Genomic DNA, 14,279 nt, shown 5'->3' on the forward strand with positions numbered 1-14,279 from the left:
CGGGACAGATTAAAGTGCAGTCCTACATAACCATAATATGTATATATCTTTATTTATATAGCACTGTGTACTCCACGCTTTGTACAGGGAATTATAATACAATAAGTGCAACAAAGTCAGACAATGGGAAAGGAAATCGTTCTGTGCATGCACGACCTCGGACTGGCTCATTCTGGTGGCCCCCTTCTCGGTACCCTTAGAAAACAAAGGGAGGATTGGGGAGTGATCACAGGGCCACACTAATTGAGTAAAGTGAAAAAGTATATTATAATAATGGTAATTGTAAATGTGGGTGCAAACTGTGAACTGATAAGTGAATCAGGCAAAAAGAGGGGGAAGGGGAACACAAAATTAATGAGTCCCCTAAAGAATTCACTAACTGCACACCTACATAATGTAAAATCTAACTTTTAATAAATTTACTTAAAACATATATTACCAAACGTAGTGTACTATGTGTTTAAAAAATGAATTAAATGTACAATAACGTGCAACCCTGTCAATAAATGTATGATTGTACAAACCCAAATGCAATATTTCTTGGGTTTGACAGGACAGTGGATGCTGAAAGTCAGGGTATTAACCCCTCTGGAGTTTATATGCAGACTGTAGGTAACCGTATCCTACTCAGTGAGCCTTTAACTGGTCAAAGACACAATGGGGTTATGAGGGTTATTGTCGATTGATTGCGCCTGTGTCAGCGTCACTTCTCAAGCATATGCATTTAATACAATCATAGGTGTTCGCTGCTATATATATCATTACAGGATTGCTGTGTCTTTGACCAGTTAAAGGCTCACTGAGTAGGATACGGTTAAACACATAGTACACTACGTTTGGTAATATATGTTTTAAGTAAATTTATTAAAAGTTAGATTTTACATTATGTAGGTGTGCAGTTAGTGAATTCTTTAGGGGACTCATTAATTTTGTGTTCCCCTTCCCCCTCTTTTTGCCCTTCTCGGTACCGCCATATTGGCGCATCGCCAAGAAGCAGGGCCTTGCTGTAATGTATCATTTATAAATTATTATTTTATTTATTTTATCATTTATTATATTAAATAATCATTTATAAATTATACCATACCACGCAGGAATTGAACCCATAACCCTTCACACGCAAGCGATTCTCTACCTGCTACACCATATGATTGGTGTGATGTCATTCTAGTATTATTTCGCGATCCTGGTTAAGGCAATCACGGTTATAACGCGGTTTAATTATGTGGACCCTGAGCACCACGTTATAACTGGGTTCAGCTGTGTATAGTTTTACCCCCTTTAATCCTTCTTCATTCAGAGTGCTGCTCCATCTGTCCCTTCAATGTACATGTTCAGAGATGTATGCAAAACAATGTAATTTCTTATCACAGAGAAGCATACAATCACAGGCCAAGTTTCCACACGTGCATGTCCCCTATTCTATTTGTTCTGAAGAGTTCATCACTGCTTTGGAGAAGAATTTAGATCCACTGATATTTATACGGTCAATATGTTCTTAAGCTTGCACAAAACAATCTCGGGTCATATAGTGTGCTCTTCCCTCCTTTCTTCTGGAAAGCAAAAGTAAGTTGTTTCTTGTTTTTAAGTGTTTTGGAAGAAAGCGTTTCAAAAGGAGGCTTCCCCAAAAATACTGGACACAATGGTGAAAGGTGCAACGCGCTCGAGACATACGTACACCTCTCCGCTCTCCACGCTTTCTCGTCCCTTTGGCACCACCTGGCTGCTGGGTAATGCAAGCTATCGGTATGGATGAAGTTGCCCAGCCCCCTAGCAACAGCCTTGCTCTCTCCCCGCTCGGGGAGATCGCGTTGCACCCCCAAGCCGGTCACTATGTACAGAATTTTCTCTTTTTTTTACTGGACAGTGTCTAAATACTGGACAGTCCAGTTCAATACGGGGCACCTGGCAATGTCAAACTGTCTTCCCCGTACTTGGGAAGATTGGAAATGTGACTTCCCGAGCCAGGGGAAAGAGGACAGTTGGTAAGCAGGCAGAATAGGTGCATAAGAGAGTCTCTATATTCTGCTGTATAATATTCATTCCGAGCATGCTCTGAAACTGACCTGAGCAGAGGACCAGCGCCTGCACGAATCCTTAATCTTGCTTAGCTGCATTACATGAAAGCGAAAAATTGCTAACTAGAAAAAAATGATATCAGCCGTGTCCGTTTTGTAGCCACAATGGGATACATCGGAAGCCTGCCACAAAGTAAAATCGCCAACTTTATGGTCATAAAAGTAATGAATTGAGAATTAATGAGCCCAAATTAAAATATAGTTATCACAGCATACCAAAAGCTTATCATTTAATGCTGCAAATCAGTGTTCTCACGGATTCCCTCGTTTTCGTTTTTTTAATACTTTCAATTAGTGCACAAATGAAGTTAAGTGAAATAAGCTTACAGCTATTAAAGCACTGCAAGTATATAAACAAACGAAGTGTAGCTTAACACCAAATTAATAAATCTTAAGTGTGTCAGGTCCTAAGTTAATTATAAATATGGGAAGCTATTTACAGTATTAAAATCAAGTGTTATGGGTTTAATTAATCTTATCTACAATACATCGCTTTTAATGTCAGTGTAATACTGTTGGGTTCCCTTGCCTTTATTTGTTGCTACATTTCATGGATCAGATCAAGAGACAAGATAAACTAGTAACATAAGCCATGGGGGGCTCAACTCCAGTCCTCATGACACCCAACAGGTCAGGTTTTACTGATATCCCAGCTTCAGCACAGGTGGCTCTACGAATTAGCCACCTTTGCTGAAGCAGGGACTGATTGAGCCACCTGTGGTGAAGTAGGGACTGATTAAGCCACCTTTGCTGAAGGTAAGATATACTGAAAACTTGACCTGCTAGGGGGTCTTGAGGATTGGATTTGAGCACAACTTACATAAACTATCAGTGCAATACATTTAACGACCTGAAAATAAAACAATAAAACGCATGTTCTACCATTTGGTTCTTTCATCATGTTAAAGAAAGTTGATCAGCCTGGCAGATATACTGTAGGCCTGAGAACAGAACTGATTTGCTTACATCTTTTAACCTGTTGAGCGCTTGAGGGGCTCTGGCACATCGCGACCATGTGACTGCTCAGTGGAGCGATCACGAGATTGCGGCATCACTGATGATGCAAACGGAAGATTATGTGCTCTCCCGTTCCTGCGCCGGCCTGATCGCGTTCAGTGCTCCATAGGCGTGCAGAACGCAATCTCCCCTAGAAAAATTAGCTTCAAACTGTGACATCAAAGAGTAAAATAATATTGGTTCAATGAAAAGCAGATTTATTGATAGCTAGCAGGGAAAGCCAAAAAATGACTCTAGTTTGGTAATTTCTGAACAGAGCTTTTGTACACAAATATGGCATTTACATTTGCCACATCAGTGATAATACATAGGAAACGCAGAGAATAGAAAAAAATACAGATAATGCAAATAAAAAATAATAATAATAATTATGAGTTACATTTTCCTAATTGCAACACCCTATTTCTAAAAAGAGAAACTTGTGGTTAGCCATTTTCTGATAAGACACGTCTCTTCCTACTGCAGTAACCCTGCACACGTGCACATCCCATGTCCCCTAAATGGTGCAATACAATAGTCTTGACTCCATTTTGTCTAACTCTCTCTCTCAGTGCCCCCTTCAAATCACCCCAATATCGACAAAACCCATGGGCGTTGCTACTATGTCATGGGACCCCTAGAGTGTCAGACCTCATGGCATGATGGCTACGTTATGGGGGTAATCAGGAGACGTGTAATGCATATTCTCTGTTGAGTCCTATTTAGGCGCTTATAACTCACCCAGGGCTGAATGCCGCACAAATTCCCAATGTTGTCCTGATTGGGCTGCGTTATACAACACCAACAACCATTGAATGGGCCCACAATGAGGCATGTGACCAGGATCGGACATTGTAAAGTAAATGCAGTTTGTTCTGAACAATTGAGCAGTCGCAGCCATGTGCCCTTTAACCTGAAGGGGCGGCCGAGCTACGGTTATCCTTTTCTATGCAATAAACGTGGGTTTTTTTGTCCTCCAACTCTATTGTACAGTGCTACGGAATATGTTGAAGCATTATAAATAAATGACAATATTAACAATAATAATAGTATACTTTGTACTATTGGTTGTGCTGTGTAAGTTATGTGTAGTAATTCAGCTCAACCCCCTTATAACGCTGTGCTTGGGGTCCAATGAATCGCATCACGCTATAAGCGGATCGCGTTAGAAATAATATACAATTGTATGCCTTGTACAATAAAGTAAGTAAGATACCAATAATCGTGTTGTAAAATATTCATACATCCGAAAATTGGGAGCCATGCTTGCATCGCGTTATAAGCGGATTCACGTTGTAACGGATCGTGTTATAACGGGGTTGAGCTGTACAGTATGACTCTAAATTGTGGAACAAGCCTTAAAAAAAGGGTTCAGACGTTATTACAGGACTGATTACTTTGACTATTGCAACTGCCATCTATGTTGCAATTTTATCTGGCACCTTTAAAGGTGTAAGATGAACAGAAGTGTGTTATCACTGCTCTGGTGACACTATAGGAGCAGTATCACTGATGTGACACTGCCATGCTTTTGAGAAGAAGTTGTTCATGATTTATTAAGCAGATTTACAATAACCTGACCTGCGGCTTTGCTCATTCTAACAGCAGAATTTCTGCTATTATGACAGTTCTTCCAGATACCAAACCTTAAATAAGTTATGGTGGGTAAAACAAAAGTGCCATAAACCCTCCACCGTGTAGCACACAGCAAATGAAAATATCACTTGTGAGCACATTTGCATGTCTCAGACAGGTCTGCAACCCAGCTTTTCCCAATTATCTCCTAACCTACAGTGCTTCCACTGCAGCCAGGGATTCTGGGAAATGACATGCAAATGAGCACACAGTTGGTCCAGTTACCAAGCATTCTTGGGCCTGCAGACTAAATTCTAATTTTGACTTATATCGCCTCCAGTTGGATAGAAATTGCCTTTCAGAAAGATACTGTACCTGCAAATAGTTCAGCTGTTACTCGTACATTTTCATTGTACTTACACATTTCCGAATCACCACCTGCAACCTTGTCTGCAGTTTCGCTCTGCTCTTGGTTTTCTGTCTGGATGATTGCTTTAGGGGAAGATTCTGTCTCATTGTTTTAATACGGTCAAAATAGTCGATTTTTTTTGTTTTTTTGTTGTCCTACTGTACATGTGGGATTTCTGAAGCCATCACTCTTTTGGCACCTATGCTCTTGGGGAGGGATTACAGTAACTTGTTAGTGGGCACTGTGCCATCCCAACAGATGGATATTAGTATCGGCAGCCAAAAGGCCAGACGGGCAACCATAGTGAGTTATGGGTGGATTCCCAGATGTGGGATTGCAAACAGATGTCAAGTAAAATGATGTACCCCAATCTGGCTCATCTGATGTTTGCTTTTGAAAACAGTTGACTATCACTGGTCCTTAAGGTGCAGTATACTAGATGAAACAACATGCATTGTTCGGGTAGGTCTCTTTAGTACAGTGATGCCAAGACAGTTCGTCAGTTCCTGGTAGTATATCTGCTCTGATGATTATACACAGCAGCACAGTAAAAAATGATCATACATCAGCACAAACAAACGCATGCAAACACATACCCCGAATCTCAGTGGTGTTCAACTCCAGTCCTCGAGACCCCACAACAGGTCAGGTTTTAAGGATATTCCAGCTACAGCACAGGTGTCTCAGTCTTTGATTGAACCACTGATTGAGCCACCTGTGCTGAAGCAGGGATATCTTAAAACCTGACCTGTTATGAGGAGAGGAATCTTGAGGACTGGAGTTAAACCCCACCTGCTCTATCTGTTTGGTATGTAATGTTTTGCTAGCAATATGATATCTTACAGTACATGTGAATGAGGGTTAAGCACATCTTTAACGATGCATTAATAATGTGTCACCATACATGTGTTTTAGTGTTTGCGATGGGGAAAAGGTGTGTGATTGAAGTGATTTTTTTTACTAGTCTTTAGTGTACAATAGGGATGGAAAGGCTGACAAGCTGTATACATGCATTACATTTATAATGGAAAGTAGTCGAATCGTAATACCAATTGCAGCTTGTATATTGTGAAAACCTAGGCTTTATTAGCCTTCCAGGTCTACTCACTAAAGAACAGCAGTCAATAGTGATATATAAGGAGCGATAACTTGAATAGTAATGACTAATAATGACCATATTTCCTTAATGAATGGGCTGTTCAGAGTTTGTTATTCCTGATATTTTGCAGTAGGTCTTCAAGGTCAAGGACATAATCTAATTCATAATGTTTATATATTATAGATCACCGTATTCACACTCGCATCCACTTTATACAAGTGGACACCAACACATATTTAGATCCCAGTAGTAATCACCATGGCCAATGGATAACTAATATTCCATACGGGCAATTTTTAAGGTTAAAAAGCAACAATTCTCAACATGTGATTTATTGACTTCAGGTTAAAGATTTGAAAGACACATTTGAGCAGAAATGTTATATTGGCAACTGCAGGGTAAAAGAACAATGTTCTAAGATAGTGCTACTAATGACCACGGTTGATAGCAATATAAATATAAAACAATCTTGATTGAAGAACGTTAATCAACGGTAGGTTTTAAACACAAGTGAGTGCTGGGGTATGCAGGGGGGCGTACATTAAAGACATGTGTATATATAGTCCTGGTGAGTGCTGTGAGCAGAGATATATAAACTCTACCACATCACTCCCAATGAGGACACAGTCTCAGACCGCCTAAAAACACCCGTATAGTACCTCCCAGTAATTGCAATAATGCAAAAAAGTCACGTGAACCATGCCCGTTTTTCTCCTGGATGTGCGTGCTTCTGCTTGGTAGAGTAAATATTCTGGTAGCCACAGGATGCGGTAATACAGAGCACAGCGCAACGACAGGACTCCACAGGACAGCAATGATGAAAAGTAAAAAGTTTTCTTTATTGACACGTCATGGTGCAGATAGGTATGGGTGCAAGGTCCCTCCTCTTACGCGTTTCACGCTTGTGTGGCGCTTCGTCAGAGAGTGAGTGTAAGTGTGCTGTGTTCCCCCTCTTATACCGAACTGATTACCTTCAATAGCGTTCAGCCGCCATGACCGGAAACCGGAAGTGACGCGGGTTAATCTAACATACCGGAAGTGACGTGTCGCAGTATATGCGAAATGGTGAGTTGTTTACAAACCATCCATGTAGTCATGGGGATTTCCACGTCATCTCCCCTGGTAAAGAAAAAGGGAAAATAAACCAAAGAGGAGAAACACAGCACATATACCTTGCAAAGATGTGTTTAAAATAATTTGTGCAAGGTATAACAATAAAAACAAATGTGTAATATAAACTGTATACAGAGGACTTCTAAAGGCATATATATATATATATATATATATATATCTTAACGAAGTGTATATGTTGTAAAACTTCATATGATGAATATATATTGGGCTAGACAAATTGACAATATTAAAGGAATGTTTATACACAATAGAGAATCCTGGAATACAATGGATACAGTACATGAAGAGAAACAACACACCCAAATACAATTTCATATCAAAATAAGATATATAGGGGTGTGGGAGAAACAAAGTTTGTGCAGATAAATAATGTTTAAGCTTTACTATACATCATAAGCTATAATCCTTTGTGAAACATAATCATTATATCAAAAAATGTTTAAGTTCCCAATCGGTATTTATACCCCCGGGTGATAATGACCCGAGGGTATAAATCCAAAACATTTCCCTTTGATTGAGTCTACTCTCCCTATTACCTCCCCTAGTATGTTTAGGATATGTTCCAGGGCATTGAACGTAAAGGTATCAATTGAACCATAGGGGCAATCATTAAAGTGTTTAGAAACAGGTAGGTTTAAATCATTCTTTTTTATGGATCGAAGGTGTTCTGAGATTCTAATTTTAAGTGGACGAATCGTCCTGCCAATGTACATCTTGCCACACGCACAATTCAATTTATACACTACGTAATTTGTTTTACATGTCATAAAATTATTATTTTTTTCCTGTAACCTTACTAGTGATCTCTTTCAAAGGAGTAGCAAATTTACAATAGGTACAATCCCCACATTTATGGAACCCTTTGGGAAATTTCTTGGATTTTGATTTAGATACATATAAACTCGGTGATACATGATAACCAATAGTCCTAGCTTTTTTGTACACAAATTTTGGAAGGTTTGACACAACAGCAGTCAAATCTTTATCTAGCTGTAAAATCCTCCAATGTTTTTCTATGATTTTTTTAATATGATTAGCCTGATTATTATAAGTTGTAATAAAAAGGGGAGTTTCTGAATTCTGATCAGAAACATGTTTATGTTTCGTTTGTTTCTTGTATATTGGAGTTTTTAACAGATCATTACGTTCTTTGCTAATGGCGTTATTAAAGGCTGATTGAATTACATTCTCTGAATATCCTCTCTTTCTGAATCTGTCATTTAGTATCTCTGATTCCTGTAAAAAAGATTCTTCAGTAGAACAGATTCTCCGCAATCTGAGGTACTGTCCAGTTGGAATACCACGCAGTAACGATTGTGGATGGCTGCTGTTGGCCCTAAGGAAGGAGTTGCGTGCATTAGGTTTACGATATATGTTAGTTTGGATTTTACAGTCAGTGTCTATATACAAATTAATGTCTAGAAAGTTAATATGATTGATATGTATCAATGACGTGAATTTTAAATTAAAGGTATTTTTGTTAAGATAATCAATAAAGCCCCCTAGTGTAGAGTAGTCTCCCCTCCATATCAGAATGAGATCGTCAATGTATCGACGGTAGAAAATGATATTTTGACGGAAAGGGTTAGTGTCACCAAAAATGTGAATATTTTCCCAAAATCCCATAAATAAATTCGCGTAAGAAGGTGCAAAAGAAGTCCCCATAGCAGTGCCTTGTTTTTGAAGATAAAAGTGCTCATCGAATAAAAAATAATTGTGTTGTAATAGGAAAATAATACAATCTAACAAAAAAGTGATTTGAGGGGTGACCAGATTTGATGTGTTAAGAAAGTGAGTGATTGCTTGAATACCTAATTCGTGACTAATAATAGTGTATAAGGATGCCACATCCAGTGTTACCCAGAAATAATTGTGACACCAAGTGATATTATTTAGCATAGTTAATAAATGTGATGAGTCTCTGAGATAGGAGGGGAGACCTCTCACCAAGGGTTGCAGATAAACATCCACATACCTAGATACTCCATCTCCCAAAGATCCAATACTAGAGATAATAGGTCTACCTGGTGGATTTTCCAGGGACTTATGGATCTTTGGGAGATGGTGAAAAATAGGCACTGTGGGAAAACGATTACATAAATATTGGGTTTCTTAAGTAGATAACACACGCAACTCTCTACCAAGGTTAATAAGTGTATTCAGTTGTGTTTGATAAACATTTGTAGGATCCTGAATACACTTATTGACCTTGGTAGAGAGTACCCAATATCACTCACTTTCTTAACACATCAAATCTGGTCACCCCTCAAATCACTTTTTTGTTAGATTGTATTATTTTCCTATTACAACACAATTATTTTTTATTCGATGAGCACTTTTATCTTCAAAAACAAGGCACTGCTATGGGGACTTCTTTTGCACCTTCTTACGCGAATTTATTTATGGGATTTTGGGAAAATATTCACATTTTTGGTGACACTAACCCTTTCCGTCAAAATATCATTTTCTACCGTCGATAGTACATTGACGATCTCATTCTGATATGGAGGGGAGACTACTCTACACTAGGGGACTTTATTGATTATCTTAACAAAAATACCTTTAATTTAAAATTCACGTCATTGATACATATCAATCATATTAACTTTCTAGACATTAATTTGTATATAGACATTGACTGTAAAATCCAAACTAACATATATCGTAAACCTAATGCACGCAACTCCTTCCTTAGGGCCAACAGCAGCCATCCACAATCGTTACTGCATGGTATTCCAACTGGACAGTACCTCAGATTGCGGAGAATCTGTTCTACTGAAGAATCTTTCTTACAGGAATCAGAGATACTAAATGACAGATTCAGAAAGAGAGGATATTCAGAGAATGTATTTCAATCAGCCTTTAATAACGCCATTAGCAAAGAACGTAATGATCTGTTAAAAACTCCAATATACAAGAAACAAACGAAACATAAACATGTTTCTGATCAGAATTCAGAAACTCCCCTTTTTATTACAACTTATAATAATCAGGCTAATCATATTAAAAAAATCATAGAAAAACATTGGAGGATTTTACAGCTAGATAAAGATTTGACTGCTGTTGTGTCAAACCTTCCAAAATTTGTGTACAAAAAAGCTAGGACTATTGGTTATCATGTATCACCGAGTTTATATGTATCTAAATCAAAATCCAAGAAATTTCCCAAAGGGTTCCATAAATGTGGGGATTGTACCTATTGTAAATTTGCTACTCCTTTGAAAGAGATCACTAGTAAGGTTACAGGAAAAAAATAATCATTTTATGACATGTAAAACAAATTACGTAGTGTATAAATTGAATTGTGCGTGTGGCAAGATGTACATTGGCAGGACGATTCGTCCACTTAAAATTAGAATCTCAGAACACCTTCGATCCATAAAAAAGAATGATTTAAACCTACCTGTTTCTAAACACTTTAATGATTGCCCCTATGGTTCAATTGATACCTTTACGTTCAATGCCCTGGAACATATCCTAAACATACTAGGGGAGGTAATAGGGAGAGTAGACTCAATCAAAGGGAAATGTTTTGGATTTATACCCTCGGGTCATTATCACCCGGGGGTATAAATACCGATTGGGAACTTAAACATTTTTTGATATAATGATTATGTTTCACAAAGGATTATAGCTTATGATGTATAGTAAAGCTTAAACATTATTTATCTGCACAAACTTTGTTTCTCCCACACCCCTATATATCTTATTTTGATATGAAATTGTATTTGGGTGTGTTGTTTCTCTTCATGTACTGTATCCATTGTATTCCAGGATTCTCTATTGTGTATAGACATTCCTTTAATATTGTCAATTTGTCTAGCCCAATATATATTCATCATATGAAGTTTTACAACATATACACTTCGTTAAGATATATATATATATATGCCTTTAGAAGTCCTCTGTATACAGTTTATATTACACATTTGTTTTTATTGTTATACCTTGCACAAATTATTTTAAACACATCTTTGCAAGGTATATGTGCTGTGTTTCTCCTCTTTGGTTTATTTTCCCTTTTTCTTTACCAGAGGAGATGACGTGGAAATCCCCATGACTACATGGATGGTTTGTAAACAACTCACCATTTCGCATATACTGCGACACGTCACTTCCGGTATTTTAGATTAACCCGCGTCACTTCCGGTTTCCGGTCATGGCGGCTGAACGCTATTGAAGGTAATCAGTTCGGTATAAGAGGGGGAACACAGCACACTTACACTCACCCTCTGACGAAGCACCACACAGGCGTGAAACGCGTAAGAGGAGGAGACCTTGCACCCATACCTGTCTGCACCATGACGTGTCAATAAAGAAAACTTTTTACTTTTCATCATTGCTGTCCTGTGGAGTCCTGTCGTTCCGCTGTGCTCTGTATTACCGCATCCTGTGGCTACCAGAATGTTATATTGGCAGCCTGGTCCAAAAAGCATTTAAAAAGGCAAAAAAAAATATGAATAGAGGTAATCTGGTTAATATCGGTACCACTACTGATCGAAAGAAAATATCATTTTAAAATGGACAATCCTCTGTTTGTAACTAGATTTAATCCAGTCTATTCTAAAATGAAATATGCTCTAAATAAACATTGGCGAATTATTAAAGAAGATCCTATTTTAGGAGGCATTACGAGTGACAAACCTAAGGTAATCTTTAAAAAAATCCAATACTCTAAAAAAATATATTGAATCCAAGTATGCTCAAAGAGCACTCCAAGGATAGAGCTTTTAGTTGGTTACCCCCAAAGCCTCGTGGCAATTATAAATGTGGTAAATATGTAGTATGTCAATTTTGAACTATAACTAATTCGTCTCACCCTCTGGTCGAATTCATCAAATTATTTCCAGCGGTGCGCAAACTGGGGGGCGTGCCCCCCATGGGCAGCGCGAGATTGTCTGCGGGGGGCGTGTTGGTTTACAGAGACCCCGCGCGCTTCCCGAAGGCACTTAAATGAAGTGCCGTAGAAGCGGTGAAGGCCTCTGTAAACTGCACTTACCTTTCTCCTGGAGACGCGTCGCCACGGCAACGCAGCATCAAATGACGCCACGAGGTCATGTGACCCCGTCGCTGGAGCCAAGGTAAGATGGGGGGGGCACGGAGAAAGGGGAACAGCTGGCAGGGGGGCGCAGGGAAAAAATATTGCGCTCCCCTGAGTTAATCAATTTATTAATTGTAGATCCAAATTCATTGTATATTGTATCACTTGCCCGTGTGGGTTAAAATATATAGGCTGGGTTAAAAGAAAATTGAACACAGGAATCAAGGAACATGTCAATAATATTAGAAATGCTAAGATTCATTTACAAAATCATAAAAAATTGCACAATTTGCCAAAGCACTTTATGCTGTGGACCACTTTAAATGTATGGGCATTGAACAGGTCATTCTCCATTAAAGAGGAGGAGATACGTTTTAACATTTTGAAGCAAAGGGAACAGTCTTGTATATATGAACTTTGCACAAAAGTACTGTACAGAAGGGTTTAACAAAAATATCTTGGCCCATTTGTATAAATTTGTTTTATGGGTCTGTGTATAAATGCGGTGTATTGACTGTATAAAGATTTAAATGTAGTATTGTATGTAAACTAATGATGTATTTTGGATTATTTTCAGTTACTTGTCCCAAACCTAGATCTAAATTACAAATATTATTGACCTTATGACACTGTATAGATCAATTATATATTATATTGATTATTGTTGTCTAGATCCTCCCTCATATTAAGTATATTATACTAATTAACTTTATATTATGCCATACCTTCTTTTTCTTAATGACGCATTTTTGCACACTCGGTTAGGTAGGTGACTGAGATTAGCTCGAATTGTATACTATTATATTAACTTTTGCAGATTTATATTACTTGCTTGGGCTCTAATTATAATTGGCTAGTAGTGGAGGTTTTTAAGAGGTGAAGAAGAATAGGGCCACACCCCTGATGAAGCCCTTGTTATCAAAACGCGTAGGGTTAACTGTGTGGCAGTGCCTAATGGAGCACGGTGACATCAATCATTACACTATTCTACTATAGGAAAGGATTCTCCCAGATGGGATGGTGCGACCATGCGCTGCGTTCCAAACAGAGGAAGTTGATGCGTGCCTATTACAGAAGAACAGCTGACAACTGTTCTACTATCCCCGACGGTGGACACCGAACGCGGAAGTGAGTTGTGGAGCAGACCACGAGTGGCGCCTGAGTGGAGATATCGAGGCAGGCAAAGGCTCGCAAGATCATCCAGATTCCAGGATCTGGTGCAGGACGCCAATACCGGGACTGGTGAGCTGGCCCTCTTAGGATGCCTGAAGACCCGTTACGATCGAGGTTCCCCTACCCGCGCCCCTGTTGTGTCCCTCTATACTTTCTCACATGTAAGTGAGCCGCACTTGTTTTTACTTGGTTTCTAATAAATTTTTACTTATACGGGTTGTACTTGTCCATTCTTCTCTTTTTAATTTATAAAGTAGTATATAATTGTAAAACAGAACAGGACACCTCGAATATGGGAATAAGACCCTGAACAGGTCAATGTGGGATATTATACTGTGCATCACATTTTATTTGTATTTAAATTTTTTAATGAATCATTTACTATGCCCATCTGGCATTAATCGTATTATTACGATCATTTCTACACTTCTAAAATTGTTACAGTATCCCTATGAATGTTCCCTGGACCAGCACATATCTATGTACACCCATTATTGCACTCGTTAACGTGTCAGCATTGCAGACATAACTGTATAAATGGTGCGTGCGTTGTTTCAATGGAGATGCGTCAAATTTGGTGCTAAGTATTGCGTTGGCTTTGACGCACGACGTTGCATTAACGTCTCCTACATCTGAATCTAAATTCACCACCGCTTAAGGGTATAATGCCAATATGTATCTGGAATACTTTGCAATATCCATGGCACTAAAAAAGTCCGGATTACCTGGAACATTTGAAATGGAGAGTAGATATGGATAGGTGGTACTGTGCAT

The 14,279-nt window shown here is 38.6% G+C and overlaps 1 protein-coding gene across 1 annotated transcript in view; it reads left to right on the plus strand.

Moving 5' to 3' along the window:
* LOC142468974 (protein unc-13 homolog A-like) overlaps positions 1-13,604 on the plus strand; it is a 44,814-nt gene extending 31,210 nt beyond the window's left edge. The window contains exon 7 of the mRNA XM_075575727.1: positions 13,329-13,604. Coding sequence (XP_075431842.1) covers positions 13,329-13,464 — 136 coding nt within the window. The 3' untranslated portion in view covers positions 13,465-13,604. The remainder of the gene's footprint in view (positions 1-13,328) is intronic.
* Positions 13,605-14,279: the final 675 nt, after the last annotated feature.

This window comes from Ascaphus truei, chromosome 18 (genome assembly GCF_040206685.1).
Source record: "Ascaphus truei isolate aAscTru1 chromosome 18, aAscTru1.hap1, whole genome shotgun sequence".
NCBI classification, from domain to species: Eukaryota; Metazoa; Chordata; class Amphibia; order Anura; family Ascaphidae; genus Ascaphus; species Ascaphus truei.